This window comes from Dermacentor andersoni, chromosome 8 (genome assembly GCF_023375885.2).
Source record: "Dermacentor andersoni chromosome 8, qqDerAnde1_hic_scaffold, whole genome shotgun sequence".
Classification (NCBI taxonomy): domain Eukaryota; kingdom Metazoa; phylum Arthropoda; class Arachnida; order Ixodida; family Ixodidae; genus Dermacentor; species Dermacentor andersoni.
Window position 1 is genome coordinate 151,432,000 of NC_092821.1, and position 24,166 is coordinate 151,456,165.

The 24,166-nt window shown below is 46.0% G+C and overlaps 1 protein-coding gene across 3 annotated transcripts in view; it reads right to left on the reverse strand.

Annotated features, from left to right (window-relative positions):
• sn (fascin domain-containing protein singed) overlaps window positions 1-24,166 on the reverse strand; it is a 70,869-nt gene that overhangs the window by 2,170 nt on the left and 44,533 nt on the right. The window contains exons 1-7 of one of the 3 annotated variants that reach the window (XM_050173403.3): window positions 20,139-20,329; window positions 14,808-14,931; window positions 12,801-13,130; window positions 10,195-10,424; window positions 8,583-8,755; window positions 1,817-1,973; window positions 1,022-1,320 (exon numbers count right to left, since the gene is read on the reverse strand). In XM_050173403.3, coding sequence (XP_050029360.1) covers window positions 1,022-1,320; window positions 1,817-1,973; window positions 8,583-8,755; window positions 10,195-10,424; window positions 12,801-13,130; window positions 14,808-14,931; window positions 20,139-20,179 — 1,354 coding nt within the window. In that variant the 5' untranslated portion in view covers window positions 20,180-20,329. Of the gene's footprint in view, window positions 1-1,021; window positions 1,321-1,816; window positions 1,974-8,582; window positions 8,756-10,194; window positions 10,425-12,800; window positions 13,131-14,807; window positions 14,932-17,262; window positions 17,891-20,138; window positions 20,330-24,166 lie in introns of those variants that run through there. The other 2 variants (XM_050173404.3, XM_072290063.1) reach the window with 2 other exon arrangements.

Below are 24,166 nucleotides of genomic sequence, written 5' to 3' on the forward strand. Positions count from 1 at the left end.
CATAGGACAACAGAAGAGGACAAAGATGCAGCACTGTTGTGTCTTCGTGCTCTTCTGTTGTCCTATGTGCCCTCTTGCGCTTTACCTCAACTCATACCCACCACGACAGGCTGTCAGTCATTGCAAGTAACGATCAAACCACCTACAATATGGCACTGGCACATATGATTTACAGACCCCTTGACCATCTGATAGTAACAAATACACGCCCAGTTTATCAATATCAAGAAGAATGAAGGATGATCCAAAAACGTCAGCGACATATGGCAATGCCAATCACGAGTTCCCACATTGTCCCATTATGATGTCATATATTATGGCACCACTGGGGTTAGTACACAAATCAGGTCCACTGTGATGTTCACAGGCAATGCGCAGTTGTCTCCTGAATGCCACTCTTTTGCTAGAGGTCTTAATTCTTAGTACCTTCAAGCACTATACAAGTTGTGGTGTCATGGTATCACTACCGTCGTGATACGTGCCAGAAAACTTCAGTTTCAACGACATATTAGTTGTGGTTTATTTCGCTAATATATATGTCCCAATGAAACACTACGAAAGTGAGGAGGAATTCATCAGTGCCCAAAAATTTGTCATTAGCATGCTCAAGCAAAGTTCACAAAGCAAAGAAAAGCCAGTCTGACGATGGACTACTACTTGACTCTCACGAGCTTTGCTGGGGCCAAGCATTAAACTTGCTATGCGGCCTTGTAACACATCAGCAAGCCTTCTTGCCACCTTCGCTCACCTTGGTTTCTGCTTGCTTATCACATGACTTGTTACTCTTTCAATTGTTCAATGTGCTGCCTTTAGTTTCCTTACAAGCTTTCCTTAACCTATGGGTACCAAGCCAACGAAGCAACAGGTGGCAGATTGCAGACACTCCACAGTCCATCAAACTTCGTGGAGTAAAATCACTGCTCACTTTGTGGGACTAGCTTCACTGAATGAGGTTGGGTCAAAACAGATGTTTACGAATAAGCAAGCACAACTCTGAGGTGCCAGTAGCAGAGTGGGGTACCTTTGAGGTGACAAACACCACGGTCAGCACGTTCCACATGAACAACCTCATAGCTGGCTCTGTTGCATTCCAGTCTTGGTGAAGACGGCCCCTTGCGACCGACAAAGCCCTGGTCACACCTGAGGACCAACACGGGACGGTTGACCAGCGCAAAGTGAAACTTAGCAGCAGGGTCACCAGGCTCACAGTTGGCAAACAGGTGGCCGCTCTTCTTGGCACCGACCAACTTGCCATTGCTAGCAACCAAGGTGACACTGCCATCAGGCTGCCAGTTAAGCTCGAAAAGGCAGTTGGCAGAGCTGCGCATGAAAGGAGGAAATATGTTATGGACAGGAATAAAAAAAAAGGACCGTGCGTGCAAAATTATGCACGCACACACACACACACACACTCACACATGCACACAGGAATGAAAGAAAGAGACAAAAAGAAAATTTGAAAAGGGCCTACTGTTCTAACAGGATTATTGGCCTATTAATTTCCATTCTTTTACTTAGCTAGTCACCCAGGAGCCTAGCAAAAACCAACTTGCCCCATTGGAATAGCCAAACAAACCAACACAGTGGTCAAATAATTGTATGAGGGAAGGTAGAAGGGTGACATTCGTGGCTTTAAATTTGCTACAGTTATCTACATTTTGCCATGGCCATTCAAGTGTCACCGCTATGCTGCCAAGTTTTGGCACTGCCTCCAGAGAATTCAGTGAAGCGGTATAAGTAGTGCATACACACACATCTTTCTCTACAAAATAGATGTTTCAACTGCAGTACTAGTTGTGATGAATAGCGCACATACCCTTTGTCTGCATTGGCTTGAATGCCAGACGAGCTCTCGAGTGTCCAATACTTGTCCTGCATTGTGCGGACAAACCAGCGGCCAGTGTCCTTGTCCCACTCTAGCTGGAATGTCTCGTGGTCAGACACTTCATCCTGGTTGGCAGTGACATCAACACCTGCACAAGAACATGCTCAGTTTGGGTGAAGTAATTAAAAGTGCAGGCCATGTAATGTAGAGGGCAGATATGCAGTCATCCATTAGAGTTACAGAATGGCTGCCAAGAGAAGAGCATTGAGGTTGGCAGAAAATTGAATGGTGCGACGGAAATAGAAAATTTAAACCATAAGATGGGGTCAGCTGGTGCAAGACAAAGGTAATTGTACACCACTAAGAGGCCTTCACACTTCAGTGGACACAAATAGGCCTTTAATAACAATGAATTAATAGGGCAGAATGCTGGCAGCACATGATCCACAATTGCAGATGAAACAGCATGGCAGAAGATGCTGAAGTATGCAAAGTATGCTTCTGCTGCGGATCTGAAACTATAGATCACAAAGAAGTGCAAGGGCTAAAACAGGTCCTTTTGTGCAAAATTCTTGCGCAATAATTCTTAACAACAGCAAAGCTACGAGTGTGGGGAATGTGGTTTGTGCTGTTAAGTTGGCGCACAGACACTGACACAGAAACACCAAAACACGAAAAAAACATTGACATTGCAGTTATGAGGTTATGATGAGCTCAGCTGATCATATGTTTTGAAGAGGACATTAAAATTGCCACTGAGCACAGAAACGCAATGATAGAGGCCTGCAATTTTTGTGGCAAATGTCACCTGTGCTTAGTACAAACCCCATTAATGCTATAGTGCATGCATCTAAGACAACTTGAGCACACAGAACACCATTAAAGATGCCCTCCCTCACATAAATGTTTCAAAGTTGTTCGGCAATATACCTGGTGTGCTAGCCACAAAGCGCAAGAACAAAGGCCATACTGAGGTATCACAAGCGTAATGCAAGTGGGAGCTTTTTATTTGTCCTTCCCTGGCAATAACTTAAGTGCACCTCTTTTCATGAATTGCATGACTCCACTCTTGTCTTTTCACAAATGCCAGTCATGCTAGGAAAGTAGGGACATGATGAATTCATGTCGCACCACTCGTGCATTTGCCTTCTGCTTCACTCATTTCAGCACTGCCATCTCTGTGTTGGTGCACGATTTGATGACTAGATTAAGGTCATTTTACTCTCTAGCCAGCGGCAGCAACATTCATTCACTCACTCATTCATTCATTCATTCATTCATTCATTCACTGGTTCATTACAATACAAGATTATTGCAAAAGGAGACCAAGCAGCAAAGCTGTCCTTCTACTGCTTGAGATTGCTTGCTGACACTAGATGTAGTGAACAGTTAAACCAACTTGTACGAGATGCCATTCCAATTGAATACATGCTGCAATGTGCTGCAGTGTCAACACACCTTTGATGACTCACCTTAATTAAATGTACTTGAGCTTCAAATTATTTGTGTTTTTCGTTTTCCCAGTAAATCCAATAAATTCATCATTGCTTTCTGAATCCTTTTCTTATACAGGTAGGCATGAATACAACAGTTAGCCATATTCAAAGTCCACAGTCTGAACCTCAAAGGCCCAGATAGATTGCAAACTTAGTCAAATGGGCAGTATAACTCCTCCAAAAACCTCTGGTTGTGAAGACAGGCGAAATAAACTACTAGGTTGACTTGCTCATGTGACTACTGCAGGCAAATGTAAAGCTAAAGGCTCAGAATTTTTGGGAACATAGCACACCTCAACAGCCCTTAATGCTCAATAAGAGTCACTTTGTAGACCAGTCTTTTAAATAGCAGATAGATACTGGAAGCTGGTGCTTGGTAACACGGCCAACAATGTACAAGAAATAAACAGATTGTCACCACATTCAAATTTCGAAAACAGGTTTCCGTGACATCAGGTTGGGACAACAGATGGACGGTGACTAAGGATGGTTAGCAATTGTTTGCTGGCTTTAGAGGCAATTACTTGCTTGATTTAAAGCAAGCCCAACAACGTTTGTATGCTTTTCCTGCAGAGACAGTAATTATGCAACCCTGCAAGAAATACAGAGAAATTTGTAATGCCACATGCTGGTGATGTCATAGCTGTTGCAGCATGGCAAGTCAGCAGAAAGATTTCCTTTGCTAAGAGCCTTTTTTTTTCTTTTGGCTAAACGCATGAAGTGTGATCATCATCACAATCATCATCATCATCATATTTATGTCCACTGCAGGCCAAAGAGCTCTCCAGGCTATCTCCAATTACCTCTGTCCCGCACCTGCCGAGTGCATCTTATGCTTGCAAATTTTGCAATTTCACCGCACCCCATAATTCTCTGCTGTCCTCAACAACATTCCCTTTTCCTTGGCACCCATTAATTCTGTAACTCTAATAGACAACCAGTTATCTGTCCTACAAATTACATGGCCTGCTCAACTCAATTCTTTCCTCTTACTGTCAACTGGAATACCGGCTACCCCCGTTTGATTTCTAATGCACGCTGTTCTCTCCCCGTCTCATTTTTTTCTTGAGCTCCTTTGTTAACCTCCAATTTTCTGGCCCATATTTCAGTTCCGGTAAAATGCTAATGGTTGTACCTTTTTCCTTTCAAGGATGGCAGTAGGATATACTTGTCACGATTTGGTAATTCCTGCCATATGAGTACCAACCAATTTTTATTCTAGAAATTTCCCTCTCATGACCAGGATCCCGTGCGAGTAATCAATCCCCTGTGATAAACATACCCTTGTAGATTCTAGATGCTGACTGTCAGTCACAAACTCTCGCTCGCTCTCTTGCCTAGTATAGTATTTAATCTTCAACCCTACTCGTACACTTTGTCGACTAAGGTCTTCAATAATTTGTTGCAAGTCAACTCTGGCATTGCTGAACAGGACGATGTCATTTGCTAACCTATCAATACTTGTTCCAGAGCTAGTTGGTTCATCTTATTCCCCGAAGTTAAGATGCAACCAAGGACGGACAAAAGCTTGAGGACAGGAAAGGGAGTCACTTGCAACTACTTTATTGAAAGCAGATAGGATTATATTTATAGGTGAAGCTGGCCATGTACAAAAGTACAAAAATCGTACAAAAATCGCAGTCTATAATGCCTGTATAAAGTCAAAGCTTGAATGTGCTGCAGTGGTATGGGATCCACATTTTAGTAGACATTAAACAATTGGAGCACGTTCAGAGGAAAGCTGTGCAATTTATGGGAAATATAAAAGGTAAGACTCGCAAACTACTTTAGTGCTACGAAACAACATTCAAACATTGGAAACATGCAGAAAGATTAGCCGATTAACACTACTTCATAAATACATTTCTGGGCAACTAAATGTAACCTAACCAGTTTGAGACTGACTTCCACCAGAAGAACAAGACATACTAAGCAACATTTGCTAACTCCAATTTTTGCCAGGACTAACACGTACAAGTACAGCTTCTTTCCAAGAACCGTAGCAGAGTTGAATTCTCGGCCAGACAGCATCGTTGGTTCCGATAACTTTGCAAACAAGCTGGGACATACCTTCATGCAATTATTCTATTTCCCAAGTTTTTCTTGCTTTGGTTCTGTATTGTCTGATCCTTCATTTGTCATACATTGTCTGTTACTTGTCAATTAGTTTACAACCCCTCCTGCTTGGGCCCAAGCATTGGCCTGCAGTATGTGTAAATACAATAAGAATGTGCACACACATGCTTGCGCACAATACTCAAACAAGGTTTGCATCATTATACAATCATACAGTGCAGAAACTGTCATTGAGTGCTACGTAAAGCCACAGATGTATTGCTGACACAGGCATCACGTTTCATGTTCATGAAATAGGCCTCCATTAATTCCCCCCCCGAATGCCAGGAAATCTTTGCTTTTACAAAGAACGCGGTCATGGAAAAGATCTGGCTCACACATGCAGGAATCGCAGGGCATAGGCAAATGTGCATTAATCTTATTCTTGACAGAAAGCTTGTGTTTCCTTGCCCTATCGTTGATGCAATGGCCTGTCTGGCTAATATACATCCTGCCGCAATAAAGTGGAATTTCGTACACCACACCGACCGAGCAAGTCACATACGGCCTTGTACGATTTTTACCACAAAGGGTCAGCTTTTGCGGGTCTGAGGTGCATTGGCACAGGCCAGCAAGCTTACAGGGAGCTGAAAAAACAATAGGTACTTTGTACCTGCTGGCCACTTTCTTTGAATTGCAGGTCACTTTATGCATGTGTGGAACAACCTGTGGCCTTTTTTTCCACTAGTGGCTTTGCTTTCCGCTTACCTTTCAATTTTTTGAAGGCGAGTGTCTGCTACTGCAACTTTGATAGAACAAGGGTATCCGGCTGCTCGTAACCATGCAACCTGACAGTTAAAGCTTTCCTGCATTTTGCGAGAACAACAATTCGCCAATGCCGCCTCAAGACACATGGAGGCTATTACCCTTTTAGCAAGTTTAGTATTGGGGAACTTAGGGAAACATCTGCTAACCATAGGCTGTCTAGACATTTGCCGGTCATACTCGCTCCTAGTTCTTTCCAGTCTAATAGCTTGAATATTTCTTAGGATGCATGCAGACAATAGCATTGGAGTGGTTGCGCCTCCTTGCCTGACCCCTTTCTTGATCAGTATTTTCCACTTTTCTTGCAAAGAATTAACGTAGCTGTGGAGTCTGAACAAGAAGTATGCCAAGATGGTAATTCGTCAATTTAGCCTAATCTATAATTTACAATTTCACAGCCTTTTAGTAAGTTATGAGCTTGTCTTGTACAAGGTTGGCATTGAATAAGTCATTGCAGAAGGCTTGGCTAAAATGAATTTTATTAGAAATTTCATTTGCAATGAAAAAAAAAACGTATTTACTATAATTCTAAAACACACTTTTTTTCTTTAAACATTTGCTAAAACCTGAGACGCACGTTGAAATTGAGTATGAAGCTAAAACTGCAATAGATGGTGCCCAAATCCCACCCTCAAATCTTGAACCACAGCTTCCAATCTCAAAGGCCGTTGCTGTAACTGTGGGTGCAACTGCGAGTGTCAGAAGCTGTTGAGAGTACTGGGAGTTTATCATCGTACGACACCACATATAGCTGGTGTCCAAATTGCCCCTCCAGGGTCCTCAAAGTAATGGAAACTCATCTCGAACACTGTGCTTTTTTGAACTGTCGGTGGTGGAACTTTGCAATGGACACCAAAAATTGCTGTGATCTAATCCAATTCATTCCAGACATTCCTTCAGCTGTGGGAGCCATGAGCTGCAGAATTGTTTGCACCCATTCCCATAAGTTCGTTAGGCATCGTGCATTTTGCCTTTTTTGAACTATGAAAATCGGGGTGTGTGTTACAGTCAAGAGCACTGCATTATTCGCTGCTGGCTGCGAAAAATCAGTTGCACCTTACAGTTGAGGGCTCGCTAGGATTGACTAAGTGCAGTATGTCTATTGGAACATCGGCAAGGTACAAAAACGTAGAATGTTCAGGGAAAAAAGGGGGAACTGGTCTGGCTTTACATTAAACACCTTTTATACAAATTAATGAAAAGTTTATACCACATTTAGTTGGTATGTTAATTAGTCTCCAAGAAACACATGTGGGCACAGCACATAGGCAGTGGCTTATCGCCTTGTTAAGCGGCCGTGTGAACATGAGCTGTGATGGTGACATTTCAGACTGGTCTAAAACATATAAACAAAACAATCTCCTGCTGCCGCATGGTTAAAACGCAGCTTCGTGCTATGATGAGAAACAATGGAAGGGCTGTAAAGTGGCACAATGACAAACCACTAGCATGACCAATAACCAGAACTTGTGTTTTTGTACTACATTCCATGCCTAATAATGACAAATTAGAGATTGGTGAAAAACAGCAGACTTTGACAAAGAGTGGAACATATGTATCAGCCAACAGCCAACTGTTAGTGGTATTGTGTAACACTGAATTAACCTTCTTTGAACAAGGTATGGAACTTCATTTTTGAAGAAGTTATTAACGGGAAGCGGTAAAAAGAAGAGTTACTAAAAACTGCTTATTGAACAGAGATTTCACGAATTATTGGATATAACAAAGTAATTAATTAATTTATGGGGTTTTACGTGCCAAAACCACTTTCTGATTATGAGGCACGCCGTAGTGGAGGACTCCGGAAGTTTCGACCACCTGGGGTTCTTTAACATGCACCTAAATCTAAGTACACGGGTGTTTTCGCATTTCGCCCCCATCGAAATGCGGCCGCCGTGGCCGGGATTCGATCCCGCGACCTCGTGCTCAGCAGCCCAACACCATAGCCACTGAGCAACCACGGCGGGTTATAACAAAGTAAATCTATCATGTTTTTTTGCTGATGTCAATGTGTAATGAGTATATGTGCTCCATGAATAATGGGTACAATGAAGGTACTTTCAGCATGGATGAAACTTCATTATGACAAGGTTAGCTTACTACTATGCGCTCTTTCATGTACAAGCATTGCATGCATTTGGCAAAATAACCCTATACAGTATGCTGTCTTTTCCAAGTGAAATCTAGCTTAATAAGTCATCCTTTACAATGTGTTATCTTTTGTCCGCATTGCACTATACCCTCAGCATGAAGATTTACGAAGTCAACCTGCCACAGCTTCGCAAATCGGTGGCAAACTCGAATTCAGTTATGTATGCCTCAAAATTCTACCCAGCACTTTTCCAGGACTGCCGGGTCAAAGAAAGGCAAGGTGTGCTTACCCTGCTTGACAGAGACATACTTCCCGTTGAACCCCACAAAGGCCGCCTGCGGCACAGAGTCTTCGAGAGAAAACAGCTCGTCCCGTGTCACGGAGTTGGAGCGTGTGCGCATCACTGCTTTGGAACCAATGGGTGACAGGTAACGAAGATTGATGTCACGTAGTGCTAAGTACCTGCACAAAGATTAAGAATTTCATTTGCTACAGTGGAGCATGCTTAATACTTGCTCACTCATTTCAAATACTCAGCCCTTGTGAACAAAACTGATAGAACCATCTCAATTTTCACAGTAGGATTGTACTTTGCTGTGGGAATGATCATGGGCAGATTGGTTACTTGCCTCACTCACTTGTGAGAGCAATGGTACATTGTTCCCACTGCATGCATTGCTTCTCAAATTGTCCGGAAATTCCCCTCGTTCCCCGATTGGTACATAACAGCATTTCTTGCTGAGGCAGACAAAATGTACAGCCACATTGCAAGCAGCTATAGTTCCAGCACCAGTCATCTTCAACTGTGTTATGCTATGCTAAATTTTCGAGCAAGAGGCTTCAATGTCAAATGCTTTCAGTTATATAGCATGGTGCGTGCAACATGGCCCATTCTAGACCACCAAAAGATAACAAATGAGGATTGCAACTGGTGCAAGGAAGGCAAAATGTGTCGACACATCCAAAATTGTTGCAGGAGGCACAAAAGAAAAGGCAAGGATGAAATAACGAAGCTCATACAGCGAGCCCTCATATTGTTTACGTCTGTACTCACTCCTACATTACTTTTACTGGCATTACTGAAAAGCATGAATTTTGAGTTGGCAGTTCTGTTAACCATATCAGAGGGAACAAAAAACCTCTTCAAGCGCAATAAATTTTGTCCAGTGAAAATTTACTTCACCTTCATGCATTTTAAGAATCATGAAGGCATACAGGTACTGAACAGACTCCAAATTTTCAATTCTTCAGCAGGTTTTTTGAAGCTTACAGAATAGACTTCATGTGTAAACTCTCTACAGGAACATCAGATTCAAGAAAATCAACTATTTGGTGTCTGGCATACTTGTAACGCACCTATCCAGCCACTTCAAAAAGATGCCCGATGTAAAACATCATCAGAAACACAAAGCGAGCCCACTACATGATGACATACTGACACTGATAGCACACATTAAACAGTCTACCTTTCAACATGTGTAATATAACACTTTACGCATATTATTCAAAGTTGCAGCACAGGTTCAATCAGATGTCTCAAGATGTATGCAGTACCATGACTTTCATCAGTGCTTTTGCTTCTGATGCGCCATCTTCATTTGCAGAATCGTGAACACCGCACCTGAAGGGGATAACTAGTCAAGTGTGTGGTTACTTTAAATGAACACGCCATTTTCTCCAAAGTGAGCAGGCCACAGTACCAACAGAACACTACCATTAAAGGTAAGGCACAAATTTCGTTTCCAGTACAAATGTAATGTACATGTTGTGCTAGTATAAGCACTTGCAACATCCCCATAGCACCTATGTTGATGTGCTCCATTTTCCTTCAAAAGCATTTTCATCCCTCCTTTGGATGAATAGAGCTGGCACTCTTTGGAAAAGTAATCAGGTGCACTAACCCAGAGTGGAATTCCAGGCTGAAGAGGCATTCTGGTGCACAGTTCTCAATTAGCTTTCCATCGGGACAGAGATAACGGTCATTGGCCGTGTGCAGTGCGTAGCGGCCATCCCTGAACTCTAGTGTGAACAAGGTGTCCTCTCCCCAAGGAGTCGCTGCATCTACTTGAATCTCGTCTCCGGTTGCCGAGAGGTGGGCGTAACGACGGCGTCCGATGGACCGGATGGTTACCTTTTTTAAAGGAAAGAGCAGGAAGGTAACAAGGTCTCATCTGGTGGTCACTCAAAACGAAGTGTACGTCTTATGTCATTCACATGAGATGTATAGGAATTTCATGCACATCCTAAACATTGACAGTTGCACAAGGCAAATGTGTTTTTCAAACTATATTGTATACTTAACATTATAATAGCAGCTCAGCAGTATGGCTCATGCAACATGCCAGATGGCATAATTCCTATCTGTTGCAACATTGCAACATGAATGCAACATGTACAGCCCTCATCAATATGAAAGGAAACAGTTCATCTTTTTTTTTATGACGATAGGTCATGATGCATGGGTTCAAATCAAGGAACTGGATTGAGCTTTTAGTCTCGCTGAACACTTTAATGGAGGAAATGTGTGTTTAGCCCCTACAAGCATTTGAAGGAAAGTGTTCCCTTTCCATTTATGATGACTGTACCTATGGCCCTACACCGACTTATTGCACAAGATCTCCGAAAGAAATTTTGTCATGCTTCTGTGTTTGAAAGTTTTATAAACATAGTAGCCTACAGGTCACGTGTCAGAAAAGGCCTAACAAGTCCTGTACGTGTTAGCTTATCAAAAGCATGGAAAGATTTGTTGCTAACTCTCTGTGCTGTCATAGATGGATGATCACAGCACAATGCAAGTGTGTTATGCTGATAGTGACTCGAATTCGATATACCGGAATATCGGTTAACTCAATTTTTTTTTGTTTTTATAGCCGTGGTTTCAACATGCTTTTCACCTTTTATCTGGAAAAGTTTTTGTGCCAGACTCCAGATATCTCGAAATTTCGACTTCAAAAATACCATGAAAAAGGCAGCGTCGCTTGAACTCTGTTTTTACCCGGCGGCAGCTCAACAGCCGAGCCAGACGCCGCATAGAGCCACACTCCACGCCCCCTTCTATCACAACTCGTGCATTATTTTTTCCCTCCTACCTAGGACGCTATCAGTGACACATCAATGTAGTTCCAGTGCATTATTAGTGACCTGGAGCAGGACGATCAGAACTTTTGAGTAGGCACGATTAGCTCATGCACTGTGCTCAAGATAAGCCAGCATGCATGCTCGCAGCATTTCAGCGAGATTGCAGCGTGATAAGGACGATCGCTTCATGCTGCCGCAAAGGCAAGGCATTAAAAAGCGGCACCACTTGTGGGTGTCTGCTAAGGGCCTGGCAGTTGCGCTCCTCCGTAGTTTCAGCTTTCGAAATTAAACTGTCCGGAATTCATTACGGTGCAGAAAGTAGCAGCATCAACTTTTATTGCAATAGCAATTATATGGCCCCTCCAGGAGCATTACTACCATCAGTGATGCCATCAGAGGACTTATTTTTTGTGAATCACTTATCTCGAAACTCCACTTATATCGAAATTTTAGCCGGCTTTTACAGCTTGAATTTAACAGGGGTTTACTGCATAAAGGCCAGTAACAACTACTACAAATGACTCACTTATTTCGTGGCTACTCTGTCACTGCCTGTGACTTAATGTATTAAGTGCTTCATAACAACAAGACATGATGCCTCAATTAATGAACAGTTAAGCACGTATGAGGGAGCCCCACGCTTGACAAGTGTCCACGAATGTCTGTTGAAAGTGCTGTAGTACACTATGCCACAAGTGGCCCTGAAGGCAGCAATATTAGCAATACTTATTGGGGTGTATGTCAGAAGACGCATTCTCATCTATAGATATAGTAGCACAGTGCAAATCGAGGAAAGGAGCAAGTGTTCCATCACTTGCTTCTTCTTGTCCTTGTGGTAACCTGTGGCGTCTTTCTTGGGATAAATGTGCACCTAGTTGCCCAACTCTCAGTGTTGTGGAAGGTTTCTTTAGATGTGTGCCAGTATTGACGCTGCCAGTATGACGCGCAGGCAGTAGCCATGAGTTGTCCCTAATAAAGCTCTGAATGAAATTAGATGGCAAGGCTGCATCACACAGAGACTTACTGCCAAGAAGTGCCTTCCCAATTAAACACCTTTGATGACCAGAGAAAGCAGACCACATTGAATGTGGCATTTCTACAGCTGTGTAGAGCTGTGTAGAACAGACAGCTTGAGGCATGCCTGCACACACACACCGGCCAGGCTGCTTTTCCCGTGATAGTGCATACGCATGCATTTCCATACAGAGGCCATGGCAGGCAGAGCTCTCCGGAAAAAATTTGAGCATGCATGGTTCACCAGCAAGCATGCAAAATTAAGTGCATGGGCACTCTATTCCACCCCCATTAGAGTTTGGCTGCCACTGGCAAAATTTGATGCCTTGGCCTCTGCATCAGAACACCAGAATTGTTGAACCAACGCAGCAAGTCACATGCTGAAGAAACTCAAGGAGTAAAACACAGCACTCACCTGTGGTCTGGCCGCGAGGTGGACCGTCCACAGTTCAGATGGCCCAGGTGCCTTGGCGACACAGACCAGCTGGTCCGACGAGGCTCCCAGGAAGTAACCACGATTGGTGTTTCGCAACGCCCATTGGCCCTTGGCGTCTGCAGAGACAGTGATCTGGAAGATAGCGCCTGGCCCATGCTCCTCCGCATCACAAGTGACGTTGCCGAACTGGTCGACTGCCAGGTAGCGGCCCAAATGCGAGCGAAGGCGCACTGCTTCCTCGCCGGCATCAACGCACGGCTCCAGCGACCACAGCTGCTTCTTCTTTAGGGCGGCTCCGTTGGCGTTCACCTGCGATGGGATGTCGAGGCTCGAACTCGTTCAAGTCATAGATATGTACAAACAATGCATCTGCACAACTTCTACACTTTTTTCCTTTCTTTATTTATTTAAATAAGTTTTGTCCTGGTACCACAGGAAACCAGTCTTTTCTAATGGGTAGAGATGTACCATGACCTGGCACTCAGTTGTTTATATCAGTTCTAATTTCAGGATATAGATATTTGCGGAGGCCTCTGGGCACCCCTTCTTCCACGGCAGCTCTGGTGAAATAGTCGAGCATTCGCCGCTGGTGTGCGAGGCAGACGAGGCAGAATCAGTGCGAAAACAACGGAAGACCCAGAGGTCCGTTCATCCTATGTCCTTCCACCTCTGCATCTTCAGTTATTTTCCAGCTGATTAATAAGGAGGAAAACCAACCACAGAGTTGGATTGTGGAGTCTTTCGTAGGCGCCTCAATTTCTGGCACACAAAGTGCAAATGCAGCCCATACGGCATTGTTTAAAAGGCACTAAAAGTCATCTGAGCCCAGTGAAATAAGTTGCTTCAAATTCTCCGATTATCTTTTCTCTCGGGAAGGGAGGGGTATCTTTCCGAAACTGTGGAGTAGGTTACGAGACATGCCGTACATTGGTGGGCTCCGTATTTAGTTCACTGCCTAGCTGGGGTTCGTCAAGATCCACCTAAATATAAGCACACGAGCGTTTTTATGTTTCACCCCCATTGAACTGTGGCCACCGTGACAGGGCATCTAACCTGAGATCCCACGTGTTCGGCAGCCGTATGCCACTGTGTGGCAGGTCCGGCGCTCCTTTGCTTTCGGCAGGCTTTGTTTGGGGTTTTCTTGAAGAACCTCAAAGTTCGATAGTTTGCATGAAGTTTAACAGCAAGTAACACGCAAAAAAAGTTATACAACGTGGAAGCGGTCCGTTTTGGGCTAGGAAACTAGCGCGACCTAATGGACCTCGAAGTTTTTCTATCCATGCATCCATCTTAAGTGGGTGAAGGAAGAATGCGTAAATATTACAATTAGATTGCAAAGTAGAAGACAGTAGCGGAAGTCTTAGCTCTGCATGGAAAGAAAAGCGTAAAAAAAAGATTTTACCTTTATCTAGCAAGTGCCAGCACGAACAAAGGCGTTCGTGTTCCGTGTTTTTGACACTGGCATTAAAGATCGCTCTTTATTAGAGCCTCATAAGCTCAATATGGGCCACAAGCGAAATAATAATGTACAGCAGTACTACAACTACAAAACGTGTATAATACAGCCACACTTTCTAGGATATCAGTACCCAATGAATGTGTTCCGTTGCCAGGAATTAGGGAACTTTTGCGATTCCCTAAATATGGAACGATTGCTCCGGCACTGTCAGTGCGAGTCGTTCTTTACAAAACAACCAATGTGGCATGCAGAGAGTGAAAAGTTGTGGCTAAGTTGGTTGTGGTTAACTAAACATTGTCCTACCATATAAAAGACCCGAGTGAATGACAAGACTACTGTAGTGAAAAATAAGCCACCACTTCGTGGTCCTACCTTTGGTAATATGTGCCAGAATATTTTGGTTAGCCCCAGCATGTGGTGCCTTCAAAACAGCATTTGCGTGTGCTTTCCTTATGTTGTTTTTTCCCCAAGCTAGAAACATCGCCGCGCGTTACGCAAATGAGTCGGTTGAATCGAGCTGTGCTTGCCTTGAAGCCGAATGTCTCTGCGGTGAGGTACTTGTGGGCACCATTGAGAAGGCCCACACTCCAGGTGAGCGAGCTGGTGACCGCTTCCCCGCAGCCGTTGCCGTTCATCATCTTGGATAGGCTCCTGCACGGACAGGAGAAGAAGCAGGCATGCATGTTGTTACCCCTCGCCGGCCGCAGATGAAAACTGTACCAGAATCTGTGCGCACCAGAAAACTGTACGCGTCAGCAAAGCTAAATCAACCAGCGAATATTACGTAGAAATTAGTGTTTTGACGTCGAGTGCGAGGTCGCGGTTTGAATATCCGGCACGACGGTAGTCCTTGTGCTGACGCAGGTGAACTGAAGGCCTCGTAACCACCAAGGTGCTCGACGATTGACGCCATCCACCACAGAGACACAGTAGTGGAAAGCACAGCATTACGACTGGCCATGGCAATGAACCCTTGGACATTCATTACAGTGGCAAATGTGCATACTTCAGATAACAGGAACAAGGCCGGGTTTTGCGAGGAACGTTGTCTGGCGTCGCTAGCCCAAACAAAATGGTACGTACGCCGCACGTACAAGGCAACCGCATTTCAAAGACCACAAAGCGAAAGAAAATCAAAAATATTCGTGGTGCTGTGCACAAGGATAGGAGGTTAACTGACAAACTGTGGGAAGTGAGCTAGCTACAATGTTTAGCCTCATTTTCCCGTCATCACTTAATTTTGTCCAGGCAGACTGCGTTTGGTAGAGTTGTGCACGTGTCAAGGAACCGCAAAATAATGTGCAATTGCAGGCTCATTGTCAATGTAACTCGAGCTACAATGCTCTGCCGTTCTGCCTTTCAACGCTACACTGGGTAGACCGTCTGGCGAAGCGGGTCGCTGTTACATGTTACTTTCTTGTGTTTCACTGCCATCATCCCACAAAAAGGCACCAAGGGCACAAACCTTTGTCAATTTCCAATTGAAAGAAGGGTTCTTGTTGGTCTTTAAAACATTGTAACTTGTAAGCGGTGCTCGGCACGACTCTATATTAGCTCATATTTCTTGAAAATTCGCGGGCAGGCTGCGGCCAACGACAGGCGGCGCGTCCCCTTAGGGACCGACCCGGCATCTTGCACTGCTCGCGTCAGAGACGAGGGGGCTCGTATACACTTTTCTGGCACAGACTTGCTAGCAGCTACCAGCGCTAGCATAGCTCAGACACTGTCTCGCCTTTACTCGCCACTGGTAAGGTTTGTCCGATGCTGCGCGGAGACGCTATCACGAGCGAAGCACAATTAGCAACTCAAGGTCATGCCGCACGGAAAATAAGGTTTGTTTCACCGCAGCGCACACAAATTCGGCAGTGAAGCACGCTTGCCGTGCTAAGGCAGCATATCTGCGCACTTAAAAAGCAGCTCGTTGACTTGTTCAAATAGCTGTGGAGGTGCCAAAGAAGAGGGCAGAGCGATACGTAGTAATGCCGAAAATTCGTTGACACTTGGGCTATGAGCAGCATGGCGGCCAGGGAAGGTCACCACTCTGCGCGTCCACATAGACGCATGCATCCAACACTTAAGCAGCGAGTGTGTTATTATTATTATTATTATTATTATTATTATTATTCCGTTTGAAAACATCTGTACAATTTCACAGAGATAAGAGAAGAAGCAGGCAGGCAATTCCCACCGGAAGAGGCACACGACGTCTGCCTACTCTTCAGGAAGGAGGGGAAAGATACAGAAAGATAAAAATAAGGAAAGAGTGAATAAAAAATACATTGTAGCTGCTCTTGAAGGAGACACACCCTCCATTTCGAGGCTTTCGATCCAAACAATTGTTCCATAATAATCTGTTCGTCGTTATTACATTAAACGAAATCATGTCTTGAAGGGCGAAAGCCCGAGGTTAACTAAGGGGACCAAGAGATTCAATTTTGAGTACAGACGGACAGGTAAACTTCTATAATATAGACGGTGTGGCGATAGCGTGCCACCAACCTTTGCCATCTTAATTGCTCTGCATTACAGACCAGAGCTTGACATTTCAACGCACACATCCAAAGTGTGAATGTATTCGAGCACGCAACAATAACGCTAAAAGGAAGCCCTTCGCTCACTCTCTTACGTAGCGCATACACTGTTTCTCACATGAACAGCAGCCGATACACTCTGCGCCACTGGCACTGCACACCAACTCGGCTTACACGGAATGTTGTTAAGGTATACCGACACCTTGGCCCCTCTTCTGCTTTCGCGATCACGTAGCTCGCCTCCTCGCTCGCTCCAGTTCACCATCCGGCACTCTCAATCCAGGAAGCGGCAAGTCACTGCATTCCTCCGATGCGAAAGTGCCACATCTCATTTGCTCGCCTACCGAACACGGCTCTTAGCGGTATCAATATGCAATAGCTGGCCTCAAAGGCTACACAGTAACGACGACAGGCGCACCGGGAATCAAGAGGCAAAGGTGCTAAACGTCACCTGGTTTCTAGAAGCATGGCTGCACACCGGAGAAGCTTCTACGGCGGCAGAAAGTGGAAGCCTTCTGGCTTCGAACAGCTCAACTCGGACCGTCAAACGTATTCCGCGACGGGGCCGAACACCGAGGCGTTATGGGCTGTATGGAGCGGCAACACGAAATCAGCCGGCAGTTTAGAGAAGGCCGGGCCGGGACGCCGAGAGCTCGAACGCAGTGAAGACGACTCGGAACCGCGGGATGGTTGACGAAATCACGGCAATCTTGACGAGGTGCCTTCGATCTAAATATTCCGAGAAACCACGAGAAACGCTTGAGACACCGCACAAGTTGCCGACACCGCAAGGGAAAAGTCAAAGTAAATACACCTCTACGAGTTCAAAGGCATTTAGGTTCTCGGAACTCGCACGCCTTGCTGCACTGGACGCCGCTGCTTCGGAGAAATGAAGAGCGCAACGTTCGAATATTCAGAGTCGCAGGATGTTTCCTCGCGGCTTTGTGTTACGGAGGCGACGACGTAGCTTGGGAAGCGTTTCACGGACCGCAGCGGTGCATCTTGTGTAGAGTGGTGAGGGACGACCGACGGCCCATCCAGAGGAGCAGCGAAGAGCGGTGCGGAGGCGCCGGTGGTCGTGGCGCGTCTGGTCCAGCGCCGCCGACGCCGAAGCCATTTGGGGCCAGAGCGCGCGCCGCCCGCTAACCCAGATGCGCGCCGGCGGCCGGCGTGAAGCCCGCCCCTTCTCGAGGGAGAGGGGTCGTCCGACGCGCAAGGAGGTGCGCGACCCCTCCCCCGTAGCGGCGGCTCGAAGGGTGAAGCCACGCTCACGTTATGTCACGTAGGAAGGAATTTATTTATTTATTTATTTATTTATTTATTTATTTATTTATTTCACGTACTTTCAAGGCCCGAAGGCGTTACAGAAAGGAGTGAAGTCAAAAGAATAAGTAATGCAGTAAAAATACAAACAAGAAGTATCAACAAAAATACTAACAAAAGGCATGAGGGATGGATGGGAAATGGGCCCTCACCATTTGACAGGCAAGTGGTAATTCCTAGCCGGCGCGGAGAATACGGGTAGTGTACCGGAATATTCTACATTGTACTGATCGCGACGAGGGTATCTCTAAAAGCTACCACGAGCCAAACAATGTCTCGGAAGATCAGGCAACTTTCCCGAGAGTCAAAAACGCACGCGTAGAAACCGACGGAGAGGAGGTGCAGCGTCAGAGGAGGTTGTCTCGTAGCTGCCCGACGTCACGCTCCTTCCTAGTTATGTCAGAGCATGGCTGAATTACTACTCGTCATTAATAGTTTGCAGCGGCCCGAATCGAAGGCCGCGGACCGGATGGGAAAGAACAGTCTAATCCGGATAAAGCAAATTGCTCTCTATATCGTACATACGAAACTTAGTGGCCGATAGACACGTAAAATAATTCCATCATAACAAACTGGACATCGGACATACCCAACTCCGCTGCCAGCGCCACATAAAGCACGCGAATGTCTTTTACTTCTTTTATACAGTAGAGATATAAGTGCATAACACACGCATCGCTGAAAGGTCGTTTAAGTTCGTTTTAAGAGAGTTTCGGTAGGTCGAAGCACCCGACGTAATTATATATCGGCGATATAAAACCAACAGGCAACGAATTAACAAAAAATCGAGCCTCTCCGTTTCCTTTCTCGTTCATCTGATATATTGAACTACCTTTAAGCGCGTAACCTGTTAGTCGTAAACGGGTTCGTGCTAAACGGGAGTAATCTGATCACACGCGCAATTCTTCCAAGTGCACCGTAATCTCAGTTCGGGCCGGCGTTTCCGCGATACATCCGCCCCGCAGGAGTAATACAACAGGCCGCGGGAATCGAATCCCTCGAGCGGGTCGCGATCTGCTGCTGGCCAGCAGCTCTCGTTCGTGACGGCGCGTGCGCCGCTGCGAGCGCGAGACGAAACGGGTCGCGCTCTGCAACGGCACGGCCCGTGATCCGGAACTGGCGAAGAAAAACGGGCCGCGGCTTATTGCGCCACCGCTGGACGCGTGTCACACGCGCACACACAAAGGCGCGCCGCCGCGCTCTATCTGCGACGCCAGTCTAGCGGCACGACTGACGGAGACGCACGTTCGTCAGCGAACAATGCACAATGGCCGCGCGACTGGAAGATTAGCCCGTCCGTGCCGGCCGTAATCCGGCAAACGGCTAGCGCATTAACGTCGGTTAAAAGTCGGCGGCGTTGAACAGTTCCCAAAGTTGGAGCAGAGCGATACGCTCGTCGTACGAACAGGAAGCGCTCGGTCTTTCCAGAAACTCCGACGTCACGTATACATGCGCTGGACCGCACAAGGCTTCCGTATTCTTGCTTGTTCCGTATGCGTCCGCGCGTTTCGTCTAATTGCACAATCGGGACGTTTGTCCTGGTTATACGTATATATTCACTATACAAGGCTCGTGCGAGAAACAAGCGCCGTGTGAGCGACCTATTGGAATTCTGGGAAGTTGGGCGACATATGTTGAGCGTCGATCAGCGGTGAAGCTCGTTGTTCCGCTCGATGATACCAGAGTCCTTCAATGTTAAAATGAAAGGACTCTGATGATACGAACAGCTCGGGCTTCGTTAAAGGCAAGTCGCGTCATACATCAGCGGGCGACCCGGGACTCGTCGAATAGGCTACGTTAAATAAACGATGTTAACAAAGACACGACTGAAGGAAAAAAAAAAAAAGGACCCGGCTTTTCATTCGGTGAATTGCTTCTCACACTGCACATATGTAGTAAAAGCTCGTATAGAGCAGCATACTACAGATGCGAAATTCCACGTACTTGAACGAAGACAGGCTACGCGCACAAAGACAATAAAACGAGGAACGAGCGACAATATACCATTTGCTGCGGCGCCCGAAGTTCCAGACCGCTGCTTCCATTCCGATTTACTTGCGCCGGAAGAGACGGCGGACGAACCAGCGAGGACGAAACAATCCACAGCGTGTGTAGTGCAACGTGCAAGGCGAGGCAAGAGCGGCTCGCGGATCATCCGGCCGAGCGGCTCATCGTTTGCGCAGAGATGAGATGGACTCTCCCCCCGCAAAGAGCGACCACGTGTGGCGCGATCGAGATTTCGAGGCGGCGCGGAAGGAGGCGAGCAGCGGCAGGCCAAGGCCAAGGATAACTGCTGCGGCGACCTCTTCTCAGCAGTGCGGCAACAACTGCCGGGACGCAGCAACCCGAGAAGCGCCACTCGAAAGTACTTACGCTGGGCGCGAAATCTATACCGCGGGCTCCCATATACACACACGTTTGTGTCCGTCACACACACACACGCACGCACACAATATTATATATATATATATATATATATATATATATATATATATATATATATATATATATATATATATATAGAGAGAGAGAGAGAGAGAGAGAGAGAGAGAGAGAGAGGAGGGTGCGCAAACTACATCGCCGGCAAGTTTAACCTTCACTGGTAAAGTTCTACACACTTCTACAGACTGGCAACGTGTATTTTCGCGGGCTCCACTACGAACTGTTGGTATACATTGACTGTGTCTATTAGACCCGCAGATGAGCATTGTACGCATCCTTCCCTCTTCCTCCTCGGTTTTTTTTTTTCTTTTTTTTAAGTTCGGCAACCCGATACGACTATGATGCGCCAAGAGCAGGTTTATTGTGCAGAGAGTTGACTGATAAAGAAATGTCGAGCTTAGGAATTAAGCGTTCACGTTGCGCATCGCAACAGTTCGCGTAAAACATCTATTGCACGAAGGCACTCGAATCGGCCTGAGAAGGCGAAACAGCATGTTTATCTCCGAGTAAAAGAGCAGGGCTAATTATTTGACTCGCACTCGGCTGACTGCAGCTCGTGTAGTGGCACAATGGCGCACGGCTCTTACGAGACGGAATGAGGAAGCTGGAAAACTGGTCTGCCTCTGTCCATACGACATGTCCCGCTCGCTCAATTTTTTTCTTCTTTCAATTCCGGGAGCCTTGGATGATGGCCAGCGGTGAATGTGGCACGAACAGAAGACTGCACATAATGGGGCCGAGGCCACTCGGCTCTTCTTACTTGCCAGTAAACACTCCAGGTCGCTGCGTGGGCGTCCTACATATCTGATTGACTGACAACGTGTTCACATGTACATTATGCGAGAACGTCTCTTTGAGCGCTCGTGCAGCGTATATACTTTCTTGCGACAGTAGGAACTCATCGCGCGTGGAGGACAACTTAACCATCCAGCATCTGCAGGATGTAGACTTGAGCTCGCAACCATACGGACCGCGGGATTTCAATAAAAACCGAATATCACAGCAGCCTCGGAACGCAAATCTGTATTTGGACTATCCACTCGGCACTATATAGTACAACCGAGCAACACAGTTTTGTACGGTCTCACTAGCTAAAGTTGCAGATTGCTCTGAAATGCAATGTTTTCTCAGGTCCCCCGGTCAGTAAACTTTTGTGATCTAGTGCACAAGTGCTATATAGGCAGCTTTAAAGTGTCCTCCCGCCAAACGACTTTGTACATCCCCTGGAGCAGTCGTTGCTCTGTATAATACGCAGTTCGGCGACTCTGTTCAGCTGGCTAGCGTAAATTAAGGACAGTAATATTTCAATACCGCCTCCGGGGACTCGCTTTGCGCGGCGTCGTTAAACGAACCGACGCACACGGCAGTGCCTCGAAAACGTAATTGGCGCGCTGCAGCCAGCGGCGATAACTATACAGGCTGATGGGGTGGACGGACGCCGAAGCAGATGCACAAATTGCCGCTTCTTGCGCGGAGGAAACGAGTGCGCTGTACGGCGTCTTGAATTCTCGTAGATTTATTTATCTACTTGTTTATTTAACTCTGGACAATTCGTTTGAAGCTTGTTCGTATGTGTGACCGAGTACGCCTGCGGCACTGAGCTGCCATTTCCTTCCACGCTCAGCACGCGCTATAAAGGGGGCATAGCCGATGGTTTTCGCAGATAATAATAAATAATAATAATAATAAAATAATAATAATAATAATAATAATAATAATAATAATAATAATAATAATAATAATAATAAAGCGATATCAGCCAAAGATCAGACTTCAATAGAGCTCGTGGTCCGGGCGTACTGATTAAAGAAATCTGACCTGAATAATTATGATACGAGCGGTAGATACGCAAAGCCGCGAACAGCAGCAGCACAGTGGTACGGAAAGTCCGCCGGGCAACCATCAACTGAATGTGGAATCAGCGAGAAAAATGTGCAAGGAGCGTCAAATTTCCACTCGAGATTGTGTCAAGCCCAAGCGTGCCCCTGCAGCTGCAGCTGTATATTTTAACTTTTCCAGCAGACGCCAAGGGCGACGTACCGTGCCTATATATTTTCTTTTTTGGCTGTATCTGAAACCGCGCTAGCAGTCGAAGCGCCGACGGTATCGTTATAGGATCGGTCTACTCGATGCGAGAGAAACGCATGGCGCTTTTATTTATCTGCGTGTCGACTGAACAGAATCGGCCGAATCAGGCAGATCTTGATTTCCGAATGACGCGTGTGTGTGTGTGTGTGTAATATTATATATATATATATATATATATATATATATATATATATATATATATATATATATATATATATATATATATATATATATATATATTTTTTTTTTACAGTGTTCAGCCAGATGTTCCGGGATCGCATTGTTTGATTACGAGCACGTATTAGTTATACTCAGTTGTAGACGAGCTCCATGCAAGAGTGCACGTGCGGGGCCACTATTTTGGACAACTGTCGTATTCCGCCATATTGTTCAATTCGCTATTTTCTGAGCTCTGATCAGCTAATGGGGGGCCGCTACGCCACCTTTGGACTGGCCCGAAACGCCAACACGGTGGAATTCCACTTAATGGCGGTATAACGTCTAGAACGACATCCCGGAGTTATTGTTACATTGGACGCTCGAATTACTCTATATATTGTCCGATTCGCCATCCAATTGACAATTCTGATTGGCTAACATAGCAGCTCTGGTTGACTCAAAACGCTAACACGGCGGAATTTCGACAATGTCCGGAATAACACCGACACGCGAAGCCGGTCGACCGGCTTGTTCTGGGCGACGGCGTGACGCGAGGCACCGTGACGTCACGCGCGGCCGAACATCGCCGCTGTGGAAACGCTTTCTCTTCTTCTATATAGAATCGCGCGCGGCTCGAAGTACTCCCGATTTTTTTTTCTTCTTCTCCCTCTCTAAAACAGATACGACGCCGCGCGAGGCGCGCACGGAGGCCCGTTTGGTATTGCGGCCACCACTACTGCGCCACGACGTTTCACGCGGACGGCGCCAAACGTGCGCTGAATTTTCTTGCGACCTGCGGACGAAACCGGCGCCGTGTGTGTGTGTGTGTGTGGAGGAAGCAGAGTGGAACGAGACGCGGCACACGCAGGCATCGCCAATACGGGACGCCAGCTTGAGAGTGAAGCCGCGTTTTCGAAGGCAGCGTTGTTCCGCGTCAAATAAGGCGGCTTTCAAAAGTATCCGTGCGCTACTCAATATGCCGGAGGGGTGCAGCCTCGCGGTAGTTTCAAGACGCGTTCATTTTGTTCGCCTATGGGCTAACCAGATCCCTTAAACACAAACTCGTTCCTTTCAAAGGTGCACAGAGAGTGACTAAACAAAGCAAGGACGACGCGGAAGTGAAGCCGCAGTCGTGAAGAACGCGCACGCGTGCTGCGCGCAATTGTTTCCTTATTATTATTAATATTATTACTGACAATGCGCGACGATGTTCGACAGACTATCGAAGAGCTGGTGTACTCCCAGGGTATCTTTAGATGAAGTCCAGTAATGCTATAACAAAGCTCTATATAGCTGAGCACGCTACAACAACACTTAATTTCGTCGCGTATGCTTCGTCCGCC